At 39.3% G+C, this 22875-nt stretch overlaps 1 protein-coding gene and 1 pseudogene across 4 annotated transcripts in view; one reads left to right on the plus strand and one right to left on the minus strand.

Annotated features, from left to right (window-relative positions):
* Positions 1 to 22875, plus strand: part of XRCC6 (X-ray repair cross complementing 6) — a 42943-nt gene that overhangs the window by 5421 nt on the left and 14647 nt on the right. For all 4 annotated transcript variants that reach the window (XM_023734585.1, XM_023734586.1, XM_004379969.2 and 1 more), the window contains exons 3-7: positions 1791 to 1912; positions 5785 to 5923; positions 6219 to 6473; positions 7190 to 7373; positions 15190 to 15376. In XM_023734585.1, coding sequence (XP_023590353.1) covers positions 1791 to 1912; positions 5785 to 5923; positions 6219 to 6473; positions 7190 to 7373; positions 15190 to 15376 — 887 coding nt within the window. The remainder of the gene's footprint in view (positions 1 to 1790; positions 1913 to 5784; positions 5924 to 6218; positions 6474 to 7189; positions 7374 to 15189; positions 15377 to 22875) is intronic.
* Positions 11396 to 13600, minus strand: LOC105756457 (protein arginine N-methyltransferase 3-like; annotated as a pseudogene).

Here is a 22875-nt window from a genome sequence, read left to right on the forward strand (position 1 = left end):
TATAATCTACCATCCTAACACAACCACTATTTTACTTGGATCCACAATCAGTGCGCATAGAAGCAGAAGTTAAGAAATCAAATGATGTATTGCACTGGGCAAATTTGCTGCAAAAGATCTCTTTAAAGTGTTAAAAAGCAAAGATACCACTTTGAGGACTAAGATGTACCTGATCCAAGTCATGATATTTTCAATCGCCTCATGTCCATGCGAAAACTGGACAACGAATAAGGAAGACCAGAGAAGAATTGAAGCTTTTGAATTATGGTGTTGGCAAAGAATATTGAATATACCGTGGACTGCCAGAAAAATGAACACATCTGTCTTGGGAAAAGTATAGCCAGAATGGTTCTTGGAAGTGAAGATGGTGAGACATTGTCTTATATACTTTGGACATGTTAGGAGGGACCAGTCCCTGGAAAAGGACATCATGCTTGTAAACTAGAGGGTCAGTGAAAAAGAGAAAGACCCTCAGTGAGATAGGTTGACACAGTGGCTGCAGCAGTGGGCTGAAGCATAGCAATGATTGTGAGAATGGCGCAAGACCAGGCAGTGTTTTGTTCTGTTTTATATATAGGGTCACTATGAGTCGGAATCGACTCAATGGCACCTAACAACAACAGCACAACCGCTAGCAGCATTTTGGCATTTTGCATATTTCCTTCTATAGATGTCTTTCATTTTACGTATGTAACTACAGTATCTGTTTTTTTTTGAATTTAATTTTCTTTGTGTAGTTGTAATGATAGTACATATATAATTTTTTCCTTGAAAAATTGCACCGGTCTTATTCAAGAAAGATCTTAAATGTAGATACATAATTTTGTGTTCTTTTTTCCTTATGGTTTTCGTAAGTATGATATCTCTCCGTGCAACTACAGAGATCTAGTCTGTCTGACTCATTTTAAATGTATGGTAATTTATTCACTCAGTCTGCCTTCTGATGGATATTTTATTTTCATTTCATTAATAAACAGCATCATGATAAATTTTGCATAAAGGTTTTTTCATATTTTATTTTCCTAGGACAGATTACTAAGAAATACTTAGAATCATTTGGTCAAAGTTGGAAATCTTGTGTTTTAGGCTCTTGATATATATTGCCATATTGTTTCCCAAAAGGTAGATAATTAAATTTATTGTATTAAGCACCAGCAGCGTCAAAGAGAGAGACAACCAGACGTTATATGCCTTTTTTTGAAAAATACAATATCTCCTATGGTATAGTCATGCAAAAAAACAAACAAAAACTTGAATCTGATTAAGCCTGAAGGTAGGTCCTTTGTAGGAAATACAGAGGAGAGGACTATGTTAATCTACACCAAAAAGATGCAATCATCAAAAGCCACAGCCTGGGAAACTACATGACAAATTTCCTGGTTTGTCAACAAATTAAGTTGAAAGGGGAAAAAATATGGAGGGAGTATCTATAGATTAAGAGGCTTCAAAGATGTTTTAAAAAATAAGTAAAACTAGTGTTTAGGGATATAGACTTGGATGATGAAATTAAAAAGAAAAGTAAGGAAGTGATTACCAAAAGCCAGGATAGTGGTAACTCTTGAGGGGAGGGGGCTTCTCATGGGAGGGGAAATATGTAGGGGGCTTCTGGTATAAGTGGCATGGTTCAATTTCCTGACATGGGTAGTGGTTTTAAGGGTGTTCATCTTATAATCTTTCATTAGGCTGATGTTTTGTCTTATGGCTTTCCTCTGTTTGTTTTATATGAATGATAAACATGATAAATATGAACACAAGGACAAATACTTTCTTTCATTTTGTTTCCCTTACAGGAGAATATAAATATTCAGGAAGAGATAGTTTGATTTTCTTGGTTGACGCCTCCAGGGCCATGTTTGAATCTCAAAATGAAGGTGATGAAAATGAATTGACTCCTTTTGAAATGAGCATTGAGGTACGACTGCCTTTTTTATTTACTAAACAAACAAGCTCCTACCCTAAATGTATTAAAACCACGTTATGGATTGAATTGTGTCCACCAAAAATATATGTTATAAATTGTAACTTCTATGCCTGTGGCTATAATCCCATTTGGGAATGAGTTGTCTGTTACGTTAATGAGGCAGGATTAGTGTAGGGTGTGTCTTGAGTCAGTTTCTTACAAGGGACAAGGAACAAGCAGAGATGGGGTATGATAGATGCCTTGCCACGTGGAGATCACCAGGGAGCCAAGGAATAGAAGCTGAAGGGACAAGGACCTTTCCCCAGAGCCAACAGTGAGAACCCTGAGCCTAGAGCCAGCACCTGAATTTGGACTTCTAGCCTCCTAAACTGTAAGAAAAGAAATTTCTGTTCGTTAAAGCCATCCACTTGTATTTCTGTTATAGCAGCACTAGATAACTGTCATGGTTTGAATTATGTCCCCCAAAAAATGTGTGTATCAATTTGGCTGGGCTCTGATTCCCAGAATTGTGTGCTGGCCTCCATTTTGTGATCGTAATTTTATGTTAGAGAGGATTAGGGTGGGATTATAACACCACCCTTACCCAGGTCACATCCCTGATCCAATGTAAAGCGAGTTTCCCTAGGGTGTGGCCTGCGCCACCTTTTACCTTACAAGAGATAAAAGGAGAGGGAAGCAAGCAGAGAATTGGGGGACCTCATACCATCAAGAAAGCAGTGCCAGGAGCAGAGCACATCCTTTGGACGGGGGTCCCTGCGCCGAGAAGCTCCTAGTCTGGGGACAACACTGATGAGAAGGCTGAGAGAGAGAAATCCTTCCCCTGGAGCTGACACCCTGAATTTGGACTTTTAGCCTACTTTACTTTAAGGAGATAAACTTCTTTTTGTTAAAACCATCCACTTGTGGTATTTCTGTTATAGCAGCACTAGATGACTAAGACAATAACTATGACAAACCATCTTAAAAATTATGGGCTCTTTGGAAAGTTTATTTGTGAATGATAAATGGTGATCAGCCTCCCAGGATGGCTGTATATACATGCTGCTGAAAAGGAGTAACAATGCTGGAGAAAAAGTCTTTTTTTGGGGGGTGGGGGGCTGTTGAATTTAGCACTCTAGGACTCATTGCCCCCACCTTCTGCAGAGCCCTAGGAGTAGCTTTAGGGCTTCTCCTTCTGCAGAGATGGGAGTGTAAAGGAAGACGGGACATTCTGGCAATTATGGTGTGGAGATGAGTCCTCTTGTCAGTGATATTTTTAACCTGTGGTTAAAAAAGATTGCTATTTCTCTTACCTGCTTCGTAGAGAAGAATTTTCAATGTTTTATTCTATATCTCCTATGTCATATTTTTAGAGTTTGGAACCAAACAGAATCTGTTCATGTTTAATTTGTTTGCACACTAACAGTTCTGTAGTTGGCAAATCACAGTATCTTACATCTAAGAAAAGAATAAAGAAAGAAATCCGTTACTTTAAAGCAGTGGTTCTCAAACTTTAGCTTACATCAGAATCCTCTGGAGGATTTGTTAAAACAGATTGCTAGGCCTCACTCTAGAATCAGAATTTCTAATTCTATAGGTCTGGAGTGGGGCCCAAGAATTTGCATTTCCAACAAGTTCCCAGGTGATGCTGTTGCTGCCTGTTTGGAGACACCATTTTGAGGACCACTGCTTTAACCTTTTTTGGATCATGGATCTCTTTGAGGATGTGAGGAAAGCTATAGACCCTCTCCCCCAAAAGATACACTCACAGTTATGCATATAATTTCAAAGGGTTCATGGAACCCTTGAAGCCTAGAGACCCTGGAAAGACTGTAGTATTGTGTAGCAAATAAATGAGAAAGTCATAAGTGAGTAGTGTACATTTGATAAACAATGAAGCAACATTTTCTAAAATTCTACTTTAGTTTTAGTGTTTTTAACTCTTAGAACCTAGAAGAAGCCTTCACCAGATTTTTGTAAATGCTTTTAGAAGTGAGTACTTGCCATGCAGATGATTGTCCATGACCAAACGTAATGTAGGTTCTGCATTTAAGGAGAGAGAATGGCTATGGAGGAATGCAAGTTAGACACTCAGGCAAGACATAGGGTAGGGAGTTACCAGATACATTTATTCTTCAGCTTTGCAGAATCAGAAACTTAATTTTGTCGGTGCAGCCAGAATTGAACAGGCCCCCAAGGACTGACCAACACTTAGGAAGCACTGACTTAGCAGATGCTGACATTAGTTTATAGTGGTGGATAGATCTTTCCTGTGACTGGAATACTGATGTCTTTAATTGGGTAATTGAGCAAATTTTATTTAAAAGGATGATGTTAGTTGTTATAGATTAATTTTTACGTCACGCATACTTATCATAAACATAATATTTTAATTATTTTATGTATGTAAAATCTGTTTTCCTGGTGTCAGTATACTCAAGGAGACATTAAGTGACCTTCCCAAACTCAACCAAGTAAGTGGCATCGGTGGGACTCACATTAAGACATTAAGGTTTTCTGATTCCACTGCAGGGCATTTTTTTTTTTTGGTTGTTGAGAATCTACACAGCAAACTACACCGATTGAACTGTTTCTACATGTACCATTTAGTGACATTGATTACACTCTTCAAGTTGTGTAACCTTTCTCATCCTCCTTTTCTGAGTTGTTCCTCCCCCATTAACATAAATTCAGTGCCTCCTAAGGTTCCTGTCTAATCTTTTGAGTTACTGTTGTTAACTTGATGCCGTATAGATAGTTCTTAAAAGAGCATAATGCTCAAGGCAGACCTTTTTTACTAGTGAAGCTAAATTGTTGTTCGGTTTTAAGATGACTTCAGGGGATATTTTTGGTTTAAGGTTTAAGGATTATCTCAGGACAATAATTTCAGGAGTTCATCCACCCTCCGTGGCTCCAGAAAGTCCAGAGTCCACGAGAATTTGAGATTCTCTTCTGCGTGGAATCTTTGATCAAAATGTTCAGTAATGGTAGCCAGGCAGCATCCAGTTCTTCTGGTCTCATGGCAAAGGAGGCAGTTGTTTATAGAGGCGTTAGCCACACATTCCACATCCTCCTCCTATTCCTGACACTCCTTTTTGCTTATTCCTTTGTTGTTCCAGGCGAATAGAGAGAAACTGTCCCTTGATGGCTGCTTGCAAGCTTTTAAGACCCCAGGCACTATGCATTGAACTAGGAGGCACTAAACATGTTATTAGGCCTGTTAGCTGGGGTGTCCCATGAAACCACGACCCTTAGCTCGAAACCAAGGAACCAAATCCCATGAGGCATTTGGTTGTACTCACCCTCCTTTTCTGGGTTATTCCTCCTCCCTTAACATAAATTCACTGCCCCCTACGTTTCCCGTCTAATCTTTGGAGTTGCTGTTGTCAATTTGATTCCATATAGGTAGCAGGGCTTTTTTCCCTTGTTCCCCTATAGTACAGTTCCCTCCCTGAGAAGGTACATGTTTTTAAGCCTCTGATTTCTTATAGTTGGTGTTAGTTGCCGTCAAGTCGATTCCAACTCATGGCGACTCCTTTGTGCAGAATAGAACTGCTCCATAGGGTTTTTAGTGCTGTCACCTTTCAGAAGCAGATCACCAAGACTGTCTTCCGAGGTACCTGTGGGTGGGTTCAAACTGCCAACCTTACAGCTAGTAGTTGAGCACTTAACCATTTGTGCCACCCAGTAGGGACCGCTTATACGTTTATTATATACTTACAACACTGCTTTTTGTTATGTCTTGATGTATATGCCCACCACTCTCACTGATGTGTGGGTGTCCTGAAAGTCAGGATTATTGAGCACCTACTATATGCCAGGTATTTATAGGGCTTATGTTTAGTGGTAACTGACTAATTGAATTTTTATTTTCCTTTTTTCAGTGCATCCTGAGTGTGTACACCAACAAGATCATAAGCAGTGATCGGGATCTCTTGGCAGTGGTGTTCTATGGTACCAAGAAAGACAAAAATTCAGTGAATTTCAAAAATATTTATGTCTTACAGGAGTTGGACAATCCAGGTAAGCAATATTTTAAGATCAGTTGTTTTCCTTACATGAGCATGTTACTACCCTGAACAAAGAGGGATGTGGAGAAAGAAGCAATTACATCTTGGCTGGGATTATGCTTTCCTGCAGAAGGGGGTTCTTACTGGGGCAGAAGGGGGTTCTTACTGGGATGTGGACTTCACTATATGGGTTAAACAGCCCTGGGGTGAGAAGGGGACCTGAGGCTCTTCTGTGTCAGTCTTGTGGTAAAGGGAGCACTGACACCGTTCTCATTTTTCTGTCCATTTGACCCCCTGCCTCTGACCAGGTGCCAAACGAGTGCTAGAGCTTGACCGGTTTAAGGGACAGCTGGGAAAGAAACATTTCCAAGACCTAATTGGCTGTGGATCTGACTATTCACTAAGCGAAGCACTGTGGGTCTGTGCCAACCTCTTTAGTGATGTCCAGTTCAAGATGAGTCACAAGAGGATCATGCTGTTCACCAATGAAGACGACCCCCATGGCAATGACAGTGCCAAAGCTAGTCGGGCCAGGACCAAAGCTGCTGATCTCCGTGACACAGGTAGGCATTCTCCCTACTGTTTTAAATTGGCAGTTTATATGACTGCTGTTTCAAGCATTTGCTTTTCCCCATTCACAGTAAAATGAAAGAATAAAGTGAAGCCAGGGGGAGACATCCAGGTAACATTAACCCTGAACGTGGCCATGCCATTAGCTGTCAAGGGCTCTTCCAGAGGGGGCTTGTCGTAGATTTAATGCTACCCTGAGTGTGGGTTATTGGAATACGTTGTCTGAAGTCATTACAGCATTTGATTTCCTTAGCCACTTTTGCTAAGTCTTGCAGTTGTTCATAATCAGTCTAGTTCTTCAGGAGTTTTTTAAAGGCATACTTGAGCTTAACTGAAAAAAAATTCTCACTTGCTGAACATTGATTTTGTTTTTCTTTGTGATAATTTTATTCAGATTCTTCACATGATTTTTTTTTTTTCTTTTGGTGAAAGTATACACAGCCGAAGATACACCGTTTCAGAAATTTCCACATGTGCAATTCAGTGACACTGATTACCCTTCTCACCATCTTTTTCCAAATTATTACACCATCGTTATCTTAAACTCACTGCCCCCTAAGCTTCCCATCCAACCTTTGGAGTTGATGTTGTCAATTTGATCTCACATACATGATTCTTTAAAAGAGCACAGTGCTCAAAGCAAACATACTTTAGTAATTAAGATATGAAAATTGATTTTTTTCTGCACTTTTGTCTGTCCTTGCACCAGGTATCTTCCTTGACTTGATGCACCTGAAGAAGCCTGGGGGCTTTGATATATCCTTATTCTACAGAGATATCATCAGCGTAGCAGAGGATGAGGACATAGGGGTTCATTTTGAGGAATCGAGCAAACTGGAAGACCTGTTGAGGAAGGTTCGAGCCAAGGAGAGCAAGAAGCGCGCGCTTGGCAGGTGTGCTCTGAGCCTGGGTTAACCACCCACAAGTCCCCTAACAATTCACAAGCAATGCATTGCTTTGACCTCCCTGGTTACTTCCCTCTGGGCTGTGTTTCTGCTCCACTGCATTCTCTAAAAACCTGGCTTTATATCAGCATGGCACAAGCCATTTGCTTCTCTTTCTCTGGAAAGAGCTGGCATGGTATTTCTCCAAAATAACAAAACCCTCCATTTTCTTGAGTTAAACAGTTGTAGTTTAACGGTATCCTCAGTTATACATTTGTCTGCTTTCTCCTCTGTAAATTGAGGATAATGGTAGTACCTGCCTGATTAGGTTGTTGTTGTCAGATTGCTGTCTAGTTGGCTGTAATTCGTGGTGACCTTAATGTATAACAGAACAAAATGTTGCCTGGTCCTACGTCATCCTCGTGATCATTGGTAGATTTGAGTCCATAGAGTCATTAGGTTGTAGTGGGGATTAAATGAAAAGCGCTTATGATATAGAGCCTGGAATGTAGCAGCAACTCAATAAATGTTGTTGTTGTTGTTGTCAGGTGCCATAGAGTTGGTTCTGACTCAACAGTGACCCCGTGCACAACAGAACAAAACCCTGCCCGGTCCTGTGCCATCTTCATAATGATTGTTATGTGTGAGTCCATTGTTGTAGCCACTGTGTCAGTGCATCTCCTTGAGGGTCTTCCTCATTTTCAGTGACCGTCTACCTTACCAAGCATGATGTGCTTCTCTCGGAGCTGGTCCCTTTTGATAACATGTCCAAAGTAAGCGAGACAAAGTCTCACTATCTTCTCTTCTAAGGAACATTTTGCCTGAACTTCTTCCAAGATAGATTTCTTCATTCTTTTGGCAGTCCATGGTATATTCAGTATTCTTCGCCAACACCATAATTCGAAGGCATCAATTCTTCTTCAGTCTTCCGTATTCATTGTTCAGCCTTTGCATGCATATGAGGTGATTAAAAATACTATGGCTTGGGTCAGGCACACCTTAGTCCTCAAAGTGGCATCTTTGCTGTTTAATACTTTGAAGAGGTCTTTTGCAGCAGATTTACCCAGTGCAATGTGTCATTTGATTTCTTGACTTCTGCTTCCATGAGTGTTGATTGTGGATCCAAGTAAAACAAGATCTTTGACAACTTCAGTATTTTCTCTGGTTATCATGATGTTGCTTATTGGTCCAGTTGTGAGGATTTTTGTTTTCTTTATGTTGAGATGTAATTCATACTGAAAGCTGTAGTCTTTGATCTTCATCAGTAAGTGCTTCAAGTCCTCTTCACTTCCAGCAAGCAAGGTTGTGTCATCTGCCTATCACAGGTTGTTAATGAATCTTCCTCCAATCTTGATGCCAAGCTCTTCTTCGTATAGTCCATCCAGCTTCTCGGATTATTTGCTCAGCATATAGATTGAATAAGTATGGTGAAAGGATACAACCTTGACACACACCTTTCCTGATTTTAAACCATGCAGTATCTCTTGTTTTGTTCGAACAGCTGCCTCTGGTCTATGTACAAGTTCTGCAGGAGCACAGCTAAGTGTTCTAGAATTCTCATTCTTCGCAGTGTTACCTATAATTTGTTATGATCCACATAGTCGAATGCCTTTGTATAGTCAGTAAAACACAGGTAAACATCTTTCTGGTATTCTCTGCTTTCAGCTATGATACACCTGACATCAGCAGTGATATCCCTTGTTCCATGTCCTTGTCTGAATCCAGCTTCAATTTCTGGCAGTTCCCTGTCAATATACTGCTGCAACTGTTTTTGAATTATCTTCAGCATAATTTTACTTCCATGTGATATTAATAATGCTGTTCGATAATTTCCACATTTCGTTGGATCACCTTTCTTTGGAACGGGCACAGATAGGGATCTGTTCCAGTTGGTTGGTCAGGAAGCTGTCTTCCAAATTTCTTGGCATAGATGAGTGAGCACTTCCAGCATTGCATCCGTTTGTTGAATCATTTCAGTTGGTATTCGGTCAATTCCTAGAGCCTTGTTTTTCACCATTGCCTGCAGTGCAGCTTGGACTTCTTTCTTCAGTACTACTGGTTCGTGATCATATGCTACCTCCTGAAATGGCTGAACGTCAACCAATTTTTTTTGGTACAGTGATTCTGTGTATTCCATTTCTTTTGATGCGTCCTGTCTCATTCAATTTTTTGCCATAGAATCCTTCAGTATTGCAACTCGAGGCTTGAATTTTTTCTTCAGTTCTTTCAGCTTGAGAAATGCTGAGCATGTTCTTCCCTTTCGGTTTTCTATCTCCAGGTCTTTGCACATTTCATTATAAAAGTTTACTTTGTCTTCTGGAGCTGCCCTTTGAAATCTTCTGTTCAGCTCTTTTATGTCATCATTTCTTCCTTTTGCTTTAGCTACTAAACGCTCAAGAGCAAGTTTCACAGTCTCTTTGACATCCATTTTGGTCTTTTCTGTCTTTTTAATGACCTGTTGCTTTCTTCATGTATAATGTCTTTGATATTATACCACAATTTGTCTAGTCTTCCATCTTTAGTGTTCAATGTGTCAAATCTATTCTTGAGATGGTCTCTAAATTCAGGTGGGATATACTCAAGCTCGTACTTTGGCTCTTGTGGACTTGTTTTAATTTTCTTCGGCTTCACCTTGAACTGGCATATGAGCAATTGATGGTCTGTTCCATAATTGTCCCCTGGCCTTGTTCTGACTGACAGTATGGAGCTCCTCCATCATCTCTGTCCACAGATACAGCTATTTGATTCCTGTGTATTCCACCTGGTGAGGTCCACGTATATAGTTACTGCTTATATTGTTGAAAAAAGGTATTTGCAATGAATAAATTGTTGGTCTTGCAAAATTATGTCATGCAATCTCCGGCATCATTTCTGTCACCAAGGCCATATATTCCAACTACTGATTCTTCTTTGTTTCCCCCTTTCTCATTCCAATTACCAGTAATTATCAGTGCATCTTGATTGCATATTTGATCAATTTCAGATTGCAGAAGTTGGTAAAATTATTCAATTTGTTCATCCTTGGCATTAGTGTTTGGGGCGTAAATTTTAATAATAGTTGTATTAACTGATCTTCCTGTGAGACATTATATGTTATTCTGATTTCTTATAACTTGCCATTAATAGAAACCAGTTTGTTAGATTCTCTCTCTTTTTTTTTCTTTTGGTGTTTTACATATTTTATTGAATGCTCTTCATTCTTCATTTCAAACTGAGTAACTCTAAATGACACAATTTTATAGAGTGATATAAGTGTATTTAACCTTTGCACATAAATCTAGTTTGAAAAAGGTATTAGTAAACAAGTACATGTGTATCTAGATCTTTAAAAACTTCTATGAAACTTAGGATACATGTATTGAAATTAGATTTCCTGGGCAGTACTGGAAAATTATATGGCCAAAAAATATTTACAAAGAGGGAAGAAACTACAAAATGAGAATGATAGATTTGCTGGATAGGATGATCAATTAAGTTGCCTTCAAATAGGATTTGCAGAAGGCTGATGCTCTCTTTTCTATATTTTAGTCCCTTACACTTGCTCTTTATTATATCCTGATATTGTAGCAAACAATACAATTAAAAACTACTCCTCCCCAAATCTGCAATAAAATGTTTAATGCCTTGTGTATGGTTACTAGTTTAAAAAAACATAAATAACTAATCAAATGCTACTGTTTAAAATTTGCAGTAGAAAACTGATTAAAAAACAATAAAAGACTATCTCTGTTCCAAATTTGGGCCGATTTAAATGATTTTCAATGCAGCTAACCTGAATGTAAAAATTACTTAGGTTAAATTTGGCTGCCAGACTTCCAAGAATAAGATTACATAGATGGAGCACAAGGATCAGTCAGTACACTTCCTCAGTTGAATAATATCAGATTCCTACCAAGCTTCCCTCTTACTGAGGAGATTCATTAAGAAAGGTCCCATCATCCATGCACTCACATAAAATTATCCAAGCCTTTTCCACCACCCTCTACCTTACCCCCACATTAAAAACTGTTAGTTGTGCTTTTGTGGCTTTTTCACTGGAGACCATAAGTTTGAGTTGAGTTATTCAACGTGAGGGTCACAATGAGAGAGCGTGGATCTTCCTTATTCTTGTGAACTGTGATCTTTCCTTTCAAGGCCTCATCTGCTTTCAATGAAAATGGCTTTTCCAGTAGAAATATTGTTTGTTTCCAGTGTGTTCTGGTACTCTGGGGACCCGTAGAAAACATGACCCTGTTGTGGCAATTCTTCTCTAAGTATATATCAAAGTAACCAGCACTGCCGTGCACACAGATGTCTTTGTGATTTTCAAGGTAAAATCTGAAGAAAACTCCAAATCTGCGACAGATGTTGTATGGCAATCTATATGCTTAATACAACAAGGGTCTGAAGTAAGAGTCTTTGGATCTAAAACCTCCACAACAGCTTCTGGAATAACTGCTTTCTTCATGCAAGACATATTGAAGCCATAGACATCATCCCAAAAGGCAATTCTATCAGCATGTTTATTCACATCACTCACTGCCACAAGACTTAAATGGTGCAAATGTCAGGATAGACCGATCCTCCTTTTGCCAGGTATTTGTTTTTTGCATAAAGGACAGACTGTAACATAGACTCAAAAAGAAGAAAATAGCCCATCCACTCAGATATAATAACATCTACTTTTTCTACAGAAAGACGAACTTCTTCAATCTTTCCTCTAATTAGTATATTTTCTTCAACTTTATTTAGTCTTATGATATCCATTGCCTGGTAAAGTATTTCAGATTGATCAACTCCAAGAACCGTCTTTGCACCGGATTTAGCAGCAAACATAGAGAGAATTCCAGTTCCACAGCCAACATCCAAAACAACCTTGTCTTTGAAGACGTGGATTTTGGTGTATAAAATTTCAGTAACTTTCTGTTTGCACTTTGTCCTTTAGCATTTCTTCATGTATCCCATAATGCCCGTATGAGCTGAAATAAACACCATCCTCATCCTCCTGGAGGTCCGCAATGGCAACAGTAGATGACGAGCTGGTTTTGACATCTGCGTTCATCACAAAATCCTGAGCAAATTGTTTCATTCTCTGTAGATCTTCCCGTGCTTTAGCTAATGCAGCTTCAGCAGACAGTGCCCTGGCTTCCATGTGTTTCAATTTTTCAATAACAGATGCATTTTCACTGAGTCCATTGGGGTATGAGAATGGGAGTGACACCGGTTCATAAAGGTCTTCTCCATCAAACTGAAGTAAAAGATCATCTTCTAATACTGGCTTCAAATAGTGTTCTTTCTCCCAAGGCACTGGGTTGTATATGGAATTCATATACTCAACTGTAGGATTCTTAAGCCTAATAAAATTTATTAGCTTAATGTAGCCATAAAATTCAAGTCAGTGTGAAAATGTTTCTTCAGCAGATGTGAATAACCTGTCACAGAACAAGCAGGGTGTCTGCTGCTTGTCGTGGGGAAGCTCAGCATCGTCCTCATCCTCCCAGGCGGCCTTGTCACTGCTGTCCGACAGCTCAGGCTGGTCCTCCTCATCCTCTACAGTGCCCCGGCCGCCAGTAGCGCCCAATGCTAATGAGCACAGGGTGGTGGTGGTGCCCTGGGAGCCCGGCATGCCTTGGGGGCCAGATTATGTTCTTTTAAAGAACTTTGGTATTAGAATCCCAAGCGTTCCTCAGTGTCTTTTTTTAAAGAGCATTAGGGTTTCATTTTAGATAGGGGTCATGACCCTTGGTAATTTTTGAACTGTTTTTAAGAATTAAGTGGCAGTTCTAGAAAATCCATGAAGTGATCTTCAGGAAACCACAGCCACACTTTCTGCTCCAGTTGTAGTTTTGTCATTGTATTCCTTTTCCCCATAGGAACTATTTGTCTTTGCTTGAACAAGTGCTCTGTCACGTGTTCACCCTTCCTGAAATGATGGATTGTTGTCATTAGTACAATTTGGAAATCTACCACACACTTGAGGGGGTTGGTTGACAGACAGGATAAAGTAGTGGGTAAATATAGGTGCCAGAGTCATAATACTTGGATTCTAATCTTGATCCCTCTGCTCTGTGACTTGGGGCCAAGTCATGAACTTCTCTGAGCCTCAGTAAAATGAGACCAAAATCATTACTCCCCATAGTATTGAAGTGAGGATCAAATGGGATAATCTAGGTGGCTTAGTCATTTAGTGCTCCTGTAACAGAAATACCACAAGTGGATGGCTTTAACAAATGGAAGTTTATTCTCTCACAGTCTAGTAGGCTAGCAGTCCAAATTCAGGGCATCAGCTCCAGGGGAAGGCTTTCTTTGTTGACTCTGGAGGAAGATCCTTGTTGTCAGTCTTCCCCTGGACTAGGAGCTTCTCTGTGCAGGAACCCAGAGTCCAAAGGACGCGCTGTGATCCCAGCGCTGCTTTCTTGGTGGTATGAGGTCCCCATGTCTCTCTGCTCGCTTCTCTCTTTTATATCTCAAAAGAGACTGGCATAAGACACAATCTAATCTTGTAGATCTCATGAACATAACTGCCGTTAGTCTATCTCATTAATAGGATACCTGATACGAATAATAGTAAGTTGGACATGTTTGAAAAGTGGCAATGCTTTAGACCTAAGGCCTAGAAAATTATTAAGCATATTCTTAGTATAATCAAATAAATAATTCTCTTGCATGGTTATTGTGTGCCAGGCACTGTCCTAAATTCTTTGTTGACATATTAACTTAATCTTTATGACAACCGTTTGAGATAGATTGAAACTTACCCACTGATAGCGTTTATTAACCTTAAACATTTCTGATGAAGTTAAACATACTAAGCAACTTGTTTTGCACCATGGTCTGGTCTTTCACATTTTCCTTCTCAAGGTAGGACAGAAACCGTATGATGTTATACTGTAGTTGTTTTGTAACTTGGAGTTATGACATGTTCAGGATTGAAAGATACCTCAGTTTATAAATGTGAAAATTTAAGGTGGGGTAGAAGGAGTAATGGATTTGCTATTTTGGGTTAGAAATAGAACCAAGGTCCTCAGGGGACATCTAGCTCAATTGGCATAACATAGTTTATAAAGAAAATGTTCTACATCCTACTTTGGTGAGTAGGGATTGTTGGGGTCTTAAAAACTTGTGAGCGGCCATCTAAGATACTCCATTGGTCCCACCCCATCTGGAGTAAGGGAGAATGCAGAAATCCAGAGACACAAGGGAGAGATTGGTCCAAAGGACTAATGGACCACAACTGCCACCAGACTGAGTCCAGCCAACTAGATGGTGCCCGGCTACTACCACCGGCTGCTCTTGACAGTCTGGAGCAGTATGTTCCAATAGAAAGGTACATAAACTTCGAATCAGATATACTTGAATTTGAATACCAGTTTTTAGTAGCACATCTTGGTTAACTGTCCCCCAGAACTGAAGTGGGGGAAGGGTAATTGCCAAAGAAAAAATGGAGTTTCATTATTAAAAGAAGGGGAAAGAAATGCCAGACAAGCAGAAATGACAGATGATAAATACAGTATTTATAGGGTTATTATGAAGAGTTATTGAGAAAATAGCTGTAAAGTGATTGGTGTGGTGCTGGGCATGTAGTTGGCGCTTAATAAAAACTGTTACTTTTATTATGGTACATTATCATTATTTTAAGTCATTAATATATTCTGAAATTACTTTTTGTGTCATAGACCCTAAGATGGTATTATGGCAAACTCCAGTGCATTGTATGTTTATTCTAAGAGCTTGTTTAGGGTTATTGGAGAGAATATAACAAACTAAGGCTTGGGTGCCATGAAGGAATTTTAGATGGGAAAGCACAGTCTTTCAGTCCATGCTTTTTGATTTTTCTCTCTTTCAGGTTGAAGTTTAAGCTCAGCAAAGACGTAGCTCTCACTGTCGGCATTTATAATTTGGTCCAGAAGGCTTTCAGGCCTCCCCCTGTGAGGCTTTATCGGGAAACAAATGAGCCTGTGAAAACCAAGACCCGGACATTTAATGTAAACGACGGCAGTTTGCTGCTGCCCAGTGACACCAAGAGGTCTCAGGTAGCTGTGCCTTCTTAACTGAATTTTTGTCCCATTGACAAGTTAACGGAGCAGACTGTGATCACCATCACCAGTTAAATAACTTTCATGTGTACATCTTTCTAGCCAAGCTGGTCAAACAAAGTCATTAGTCTTTGAACTATGGTATCTAGACCACGGGTCTTTCTTCTTCTCCCGGCTTCCCCCCAACCCCATTATTTTGTTTTTATTTACTGCAAATTTATCTAGGAAGATGCGTTATGGAGCCTAAATTTCAGCATTTTTTGAAAATACTGTTTTATTGTGTTTTCAGTCAAGGTTTACACAGCAGTTTAGGTTTCCATTCAACATTTTCTGCACAAGTTGTTCAGTGTCATTGGTTGCATTCTTTACAGTGCGTAAACATTATTTCTGTTCTGGTAGTTCTGTTTCCACTAATCTAGTTTCCTTGCCCCCTTATGTTTTCATCTTTGTTTTAAAGTAATTATTGATTGTTTGGTCACATATAGGTGATTTTTTAAAGGAGCACAGTACTTACGGGTAATATTTATTATTTTTTGAGCCCATCTCAAATTATTATTTATTTGGCTACAGGGTGGCCTCGGGTTAGTTTTGGTTCAAGGTTTGAAGAGTATCTTAGGGCAGTAGTTTCAGGGAGCCTTCCAGTCTCAACCAGTCCAGTAAATCTGGGTTTTTGTTGTTGTTTTTAGGACTTTGAGGTTCTGTTCCACATTTTTCTCCAATTTTTGAGGGTCCATCTATTGTTGCCCTTACTCGAACTGTCGGTACTGGTAGTCAGGCACCATCTGGTTCTTCTGGTTTCAGGGTAGATGAGGCCATGGTTCGTGTAGACTATTTGTCTGTAGACTAGTTTCTTCCTAAATCTAGCATTTTAAAGGTAAAATAATATAAGCCCATATGTGACCAATATATGATACTGGGACAGAAATTGGCATAAGTACAATGAACAAGAGCTAAAAATTATGTTTATTAAATTTTATTAATTCAGTGTCTAAAAAATGCCTAATTCTGATTTACTTCTTGTCTTGATAGAAGATAAAATGCAAGTGTGTTTATCTAACACAAAATAATAGAATTATCAGCCAAATAAGAAAAAAGGAAATATATTTTATCCTTACTAAAACATTTAATTATAAATTATTTTTGTGAATAAGACATGTTGGTTTTCAGTGGTCTCTTGAGAGCTAGAAAGTTAAACAAGGCCAGTGTTTGAAAGAGATGTCAGTGAAAACTTTAGCCCTTGATCCCAGAACCTGTTCCTCTAAGTTATAAACAGTCTAATTCATTGCTCAGGTACAGTAGCAGAAAATGCTTTATAGATAACGGGGAAGATGAGGAACCAGAGAAGATTTGTTAGGTTTGATATGGACCTGTTTTGTTTTAGGTAGAGAATTTTTTTTTTTTTTTGCCAAAAAAGGGTTTTTCCTATGCTTTGAAATGACACATAATATGCCTTTCTTAACCTAAAATACACACTTGCAATGCAGAACATTATCTGTCCTCATCCTCTCAGCTTTGCTCAATCTGTAGAAGGATTTGATGTCTAAAGTTAAAATTGAATATGTCATCCTTTTTTTAATTAAGCAAAATGTGGGAGAGAATCAATTTTGCATAAGTTGAGGACACAGAAGAATGAGCTAAGTGACTAAAATTAAATATTGTTTTGATTTGACCCATGGGATGGTTTTTAGAAAACGAATGTCAAGCTCCATGTTTTGCCCTACTTTATGAAGGAAGAGAAAATAAGAAATTTCCTCTTCTGTTTTGGAAGTAGCTAGTTTTCCATATGGGAACATTCATAGACAGTAGCTCTTCTGGTCACTGAGTTTCTTTTTTTTTTTTTTCCCCCCTAGATTTTATTTATTTTGTTGTTGTTGAGAATATAGACAATGAAACATCTGTCTTAGTTATGTAGTGCTGCTATAACAGAAATACCACAAGTGGATAACTTTAACAAAGAGAAATTTATTCCCTCACAGTCTAGTAGACTACAAATCCAAATTCAGGATGTCAGCTCCAGGGAAGGCTTTCTTTCTCTGTCAGCTCTGAAAGAACGTCCTAGTCATCAGTCTTCCCCTGGTGGAGGAGCTTCTCAGCACAGGGACCTCAAGTCCAAACGATGCTCTATTCTTCTGGCTCTTGTTTCTTGGTGATATGAGGTCCCCGTGTCTCTCTGCTCGCTTGTCTCTTTTATATCTCAAAAGAGATTGGCTTAAATTGTAGATTAATCTTGTAGATTGAGTTTACATAACTGCCATTAATCCCATCTCATTAACATCATAGAGATAGGATTTACAACACATAGGAAAAATCACATCAGATGACAAAATGGTGAACAGTCACACAATCCTGGGAATCATGACCTAGCCAATTTGACAGATATTTTGGGGGGACACAATTCAATCCATGACAACATCTGTCAATTCCACAGTTTCTTCATGTACAATTTAATGACACTGATTACATTCTTCAAGTTGTGCAATTACTCTTACTCTCCTTTTCCGAGTTGTACCTTCCTCCTTAACCCCCTAGGGTTCCTGTCTGATCTTTCCAGTTGCTGTTGTCAATTTGATCCCATGTAGATAATTCTTAAAATAGCATAATGCTCAAAGCAGACCTTTTTTACTAGTTAAGCTGAACTATTGTTTGGTTTTAAGAAGACTTGAGAGGATATTTTTGGTTTAAGGTTCAAAGATTATTTTAGGACAATAGTTTCAGGGGTTCATCTACCCTCCATGGCTCCAGAAAGTCTTAAGTCCATCAGAATTTGAAATTCTGTTCTGCCTTTTTTCCCTTTTTGATCAGGATTCTTCTGTGGAATCTTCGATCAAAATGTTCAGTAATGGGGGAGGCGGGGCCAAGATGGCGGACTAGTCAGATGCTTCTGGTGGACCCTCTTACAACAAAGACCCCAAAAAACAAGTGATTCGATTATATATGGCAATCTGGGAGCCCTGAACATCAAAGGAAGAGTTGAGGAACCAGACTGAGTGGCAGGGGAAGGGAGAGACGGTTCAGAAGCAGCCAGGAGTTGCCCGACCTGACCCGGTGAGAGCCTGAGCCCTTCAGGCCTGAGCAGCTCGTGGGTGAGCAGGGAGGCAGGCAAGCGGTGGTGCTCGGGAGGCGCATTTTCTGCACTGGCAGAGACCCAGCACTAGAGAGTTTACACAGCCACCCAGAACCAGTGACAAGTAGTCCTCATCAGCAAAAGATGAGTACTTGTGTACAGCTTACTGTGTGGATCAAAAACACCCCCTTAGGGAAAAACCTCTCTCCCATTTACCTCCCCACTCCCTGCTTTGCACTGGGTCCCTGGACCAGCTTCAGCAATTGCCAAGTCCCCTGGGCTGAAAGTAGGATTTGTCCCTGCCTTTGAGAGTGAACAAATTAACAAACGGGAAAAAATAAACCGCCAGCTCCCCTAAGTCAGGAACCCAGGGTAGGCACAACTCCTTTGCCTAGGCACAGGCATAAGGGATCCATGGACTTTGAGTGCCTTTCCTCCTGCATAGACTTGTGGGGGCCAATCTCAACAGCGTAGGCCCTCATTACCGCAGTACAGTAGGGTATATACCAGAACTCTAACTTCAGCTGTTTCAGCTGTGAAGTGACAGGTTCTTGACATTTGACACTGCTCTGCCCATTAAGCAGGGTCTTCACCTACCCACATCGGGCCTGAGGACTGGTGGCTCCACCCATGCCATGTAGCCACCTGCAATAGGGGCCCATGAATAAGTGATGCCCCCCAGTTCTTACAGCCAACAGCATTAGGTGCTCATAGTCCAGCTGCAAGACCCACCCACTTACGTGCTCTAGAGCACAGGGACACGCCTTCCTCCTGGACACTTGGGGACGGCCATCAGACCCTTGCCTTGCTTACAGTGTGTCCCCCTGCTGCAGCCAGATGCCTGTGCCTACACCAATCACCCATGCCTGTCTAGGACTGTAAGTGAGAGCCTACACCACACACTTGGTGGCTATTTACCTGAGCACCTGAGCTGAATCCATACAGGAGGAGTGGGTGGACTTTGAGCTCACATACCTAGTAACAGATCTAACCACCTGTGACAGGACATTAAAGCTTCAAAGGTGCCAGTAGTTAAACTAGCTTATACGAACAGCCTATTTGAGCATATCAAAACAAAACAAGAAACTAGGACCCAGTAAGCAAACATAAAATAAATTAATATAATAACTTATTGATGGCTCAGAGACAACAGTCAATATCAGATCACATAAAGAGGCAATCCGTGATGGCTTCAGCAAGCTCCCAGAATAAAGCATCTAGAAATTTTCCAGAGGAGGAAAATCTCTTGGAATTACCAGAGGCAGAATACAAAAGACTAATATACAGAACTCTTCAAGAAATTAGGAAGGAAATTAAGCAAAACGCAGAACACGCAATAGAGGAAATTAAAAAGATTAGAGCATAATGACAAATTTAACAGGCTGCAAGAATCCACAGAGAGACAGCAATCAGAAATCCAGAAGATTAACAATAAAATTTCAGAATTAGAAAACTCAGTAGAAAGTCATAGGAGCAGAATTGAGGCAATGGAAGTGACAATTAGTGAGATTGAAAATAAAGCACTTGACACCAACTTATTTGAGGAAAAATCAGATATAAAAAAAATGAAGGAACCCTAAGAATTATATGGGACTCTATCAAGAGGAATGACCTACGAATGATTAGAGTACCAGAATGGGGGGGATAACAGAAAATACAGAGAGAATTGTTGAAGATTTGTTGGCAGAAAACTTCCCTGATATCGTGAAAGATGACAAGATATCTATCCAAGATGCTCATCAAACCCCACATAAGGTAGATCCAAAAGAAAGTCATCAAGACGTATTATAATCAAACTTGCCAAAACCAAAGATAAAGAGAAAATTTTAAGAGCGGCTAGGGATAAACGAGAAGTCATCTGCAAAGGAGAGTCAGTAAGAATAAGCTTGGATTACTCAGCAGAAACCATGCAGGCAAGAAGGCAATGGGATGACATATATAAAACTTTGAAGGAAAAAAACTGCCAGCCAAGAATTATATATCCAGCAAAACTGTCTCTCAGATATGATGGTAAAATTAGAGCATTTCCAGATCAACAGAAGTTTAGGGAATTTGCAGAAACCAAACCAAAATTACAAGAAATACTAAACGGAGTCCTCCAATTAGAAAATCAGTAACATCAGATAACAACCCAAGACTAGAACACAGGACAGAGCAACCAGCTATCAACCCAGATGGGGAAGTCACAAAAGTAAATCAAAGCTAAAACACTGGAAATAGGGAAACAGATGTCAATATGTAAAAGATGACAATATTAAAACAAAAAGAGGGACTTAAAAAAAAATGTAGACATAGATTTTTCATATGGAGAGGAAGTCAAGGCGATGTAAAGAAATAAAAGACTGGTATAAACTTAGAAAAATGGGAGTAAATATTAAGGTAACCACAAAACTAACAACCTACAAGTCAAAATAAAAAACTAGAAAAATATAAAGACTCAGCGAACACAAAATCAACCACAATGAAAAAGATGAAAAGAAACATAAAGAAAAATGACTCAGCACAGAAAATTAAGTGGAACAAAGAAACTGTGAACAACACGCAAAAAAAGACATCCAAATGACAGCACTAAACTCATACCTATCAAAAATTACACTGAATGTAAATGGACTCAATGCGCCAATAAAGAGATAGAGTGGCAGATTGTATAAAAAAAATCCATCTATATGCTGCCTACAAGAGACGCACCTTATACTTAAAGACAAACTAAAACTCAAAGGATGGAAAAAAATATATCAAGCAAACAACACTCAAAAAAGAGCGGGAGTGGCAATATTAATGTCTGACAAAATAGACTTTAAAGTAAAAACCACCACAAAGGATAAGGAAGGACACTATATAATGATTAAAGGGTCAGTACACCATGAGGACATAACGATAATAAATATTTACACACCCAATGACAGGGCTCCAGAATACATACAACAAACTCAAAAAGCACTGAAAAGAGAGATAGACAGCTCCACAATAGTAGTAGGAGACTTCAACACACCACTTTTGGTGAAGGACAGAACATCCAGAAGGAAGCTTAACAAAGACACGGAAGATCTAAATGCTGCAGTCAACTAACTTGATCTTACAGACGTATACCGAACATTCCACCCAACAGCAGCCAAGTATACTTTCTTTTCCAACGCACATGGAACAATTCTCCAGAATAGACCACATATTAGACCATAAAGCAAGCCTTAACAAAACTGAAAGTATCAAAATATTACTAAGTATCTTTTCTGACCATAAAGCCATCAAAGTAGAAATCAACAACAGAAAAAGCAAGGAAAAAAAAACACTGGAAACTGAACAACACCTTGCTGAAAAACTACTGGGTTGTAGAAGAAATTAAGGATGGAACAAGTAGAAAGAGAGCAGCAAAAGAAGCCCTCAGGTGCCAGTAGAAAGGAAATAATAAGAATTAGAGCAGAATTAAATAGAGAATAGAAAAACAATTGAAAGAGTTAACAAGACCAAAAGCTGGGTCTTTGAAGAGATCAACAAAATTGATAAACCATTGGCCAAACTGACAAAAGAAAAATAGAAGAGGAAGCAGATAACCTGTATAAAAATGAGATGGGTGATATCACAGCAGACCCAACTGAAATTAAAAGAATCATCACAGAATACTATGAAAAATTGTACTCTAACAAATTTGAAAACCCAGAGAGGAAATGGGCAAATATCTAGAAACTCACTACTTACCTAAACTAACAGGAACAGGTAGAACAACTAAGCAAACCCATACCAAAGAAGAGATTGAAAAGGTGTTAAAAAGTCCCAACCAAAAGCAGCCTGGCCCAGATGGCTTCACTGGAGAATTCTGCCAAACTTTCAGAGAAGAGTTAACACCACCACTACTAAAGGTATTTCAGAGCATAGGATAGGATGGAATACTCCCAAACTCGTCCGATGAAGCCAGCATAACCCTGATACCAAAACCAGGTAAAGACACCACAAAAAAAGAAAATTACAGACCAATATCCCTCATGAACATTGACACAAAAGTCCTCAACAAAATTCTAACTGGTAGAATTCAGCAACATATCAAAAAAATAATTCACTATGATCAAGTGGGATTTATACCAGGCATACAGGGATGGTTCAACATTAGAAAAACAATCAGTGGAATCTATCACATAAATAAAACAAAATATAAGAACCACATGATCTTATCAGTCGATGAAGAAAAGGTCACATAAATAAAACAAAATATAAGAACCACATGATCTTATCAGTCGATGAAGAAAAGGCGATTGACAAAGTCCAACACCCATTCATGATAAAAACTCTCAGCAAGATAGGAATAGAAAGGAGATTCCTCAGTATAATTAAGGGCATTTATACAAAGCCAACAGCCAACATCCTGAACGGAGAGACTTTGAAAGCATTCCCCTTGAGAACAGGAACCAGACAAGGATGCCCTTTATCACCACTCTTA

The sequence above is a fragment of the Trichechus manatus genome, unplaced genomic scaffold, assembly GCF_000243295.1.
Source record: "Trichechus manatus latirostris isolate Lorelei unplaced genomic scaffold, TriManLat1.0 scaffold00069, whole genome shotgun sequence".
In the NCBI taxonomy this organism is placed as follows: Eukaryota; Metazoa; Chordata; class Mammalia; order Sirenia; family Trichechidae; genus Trichechus; species Trichechus manatus.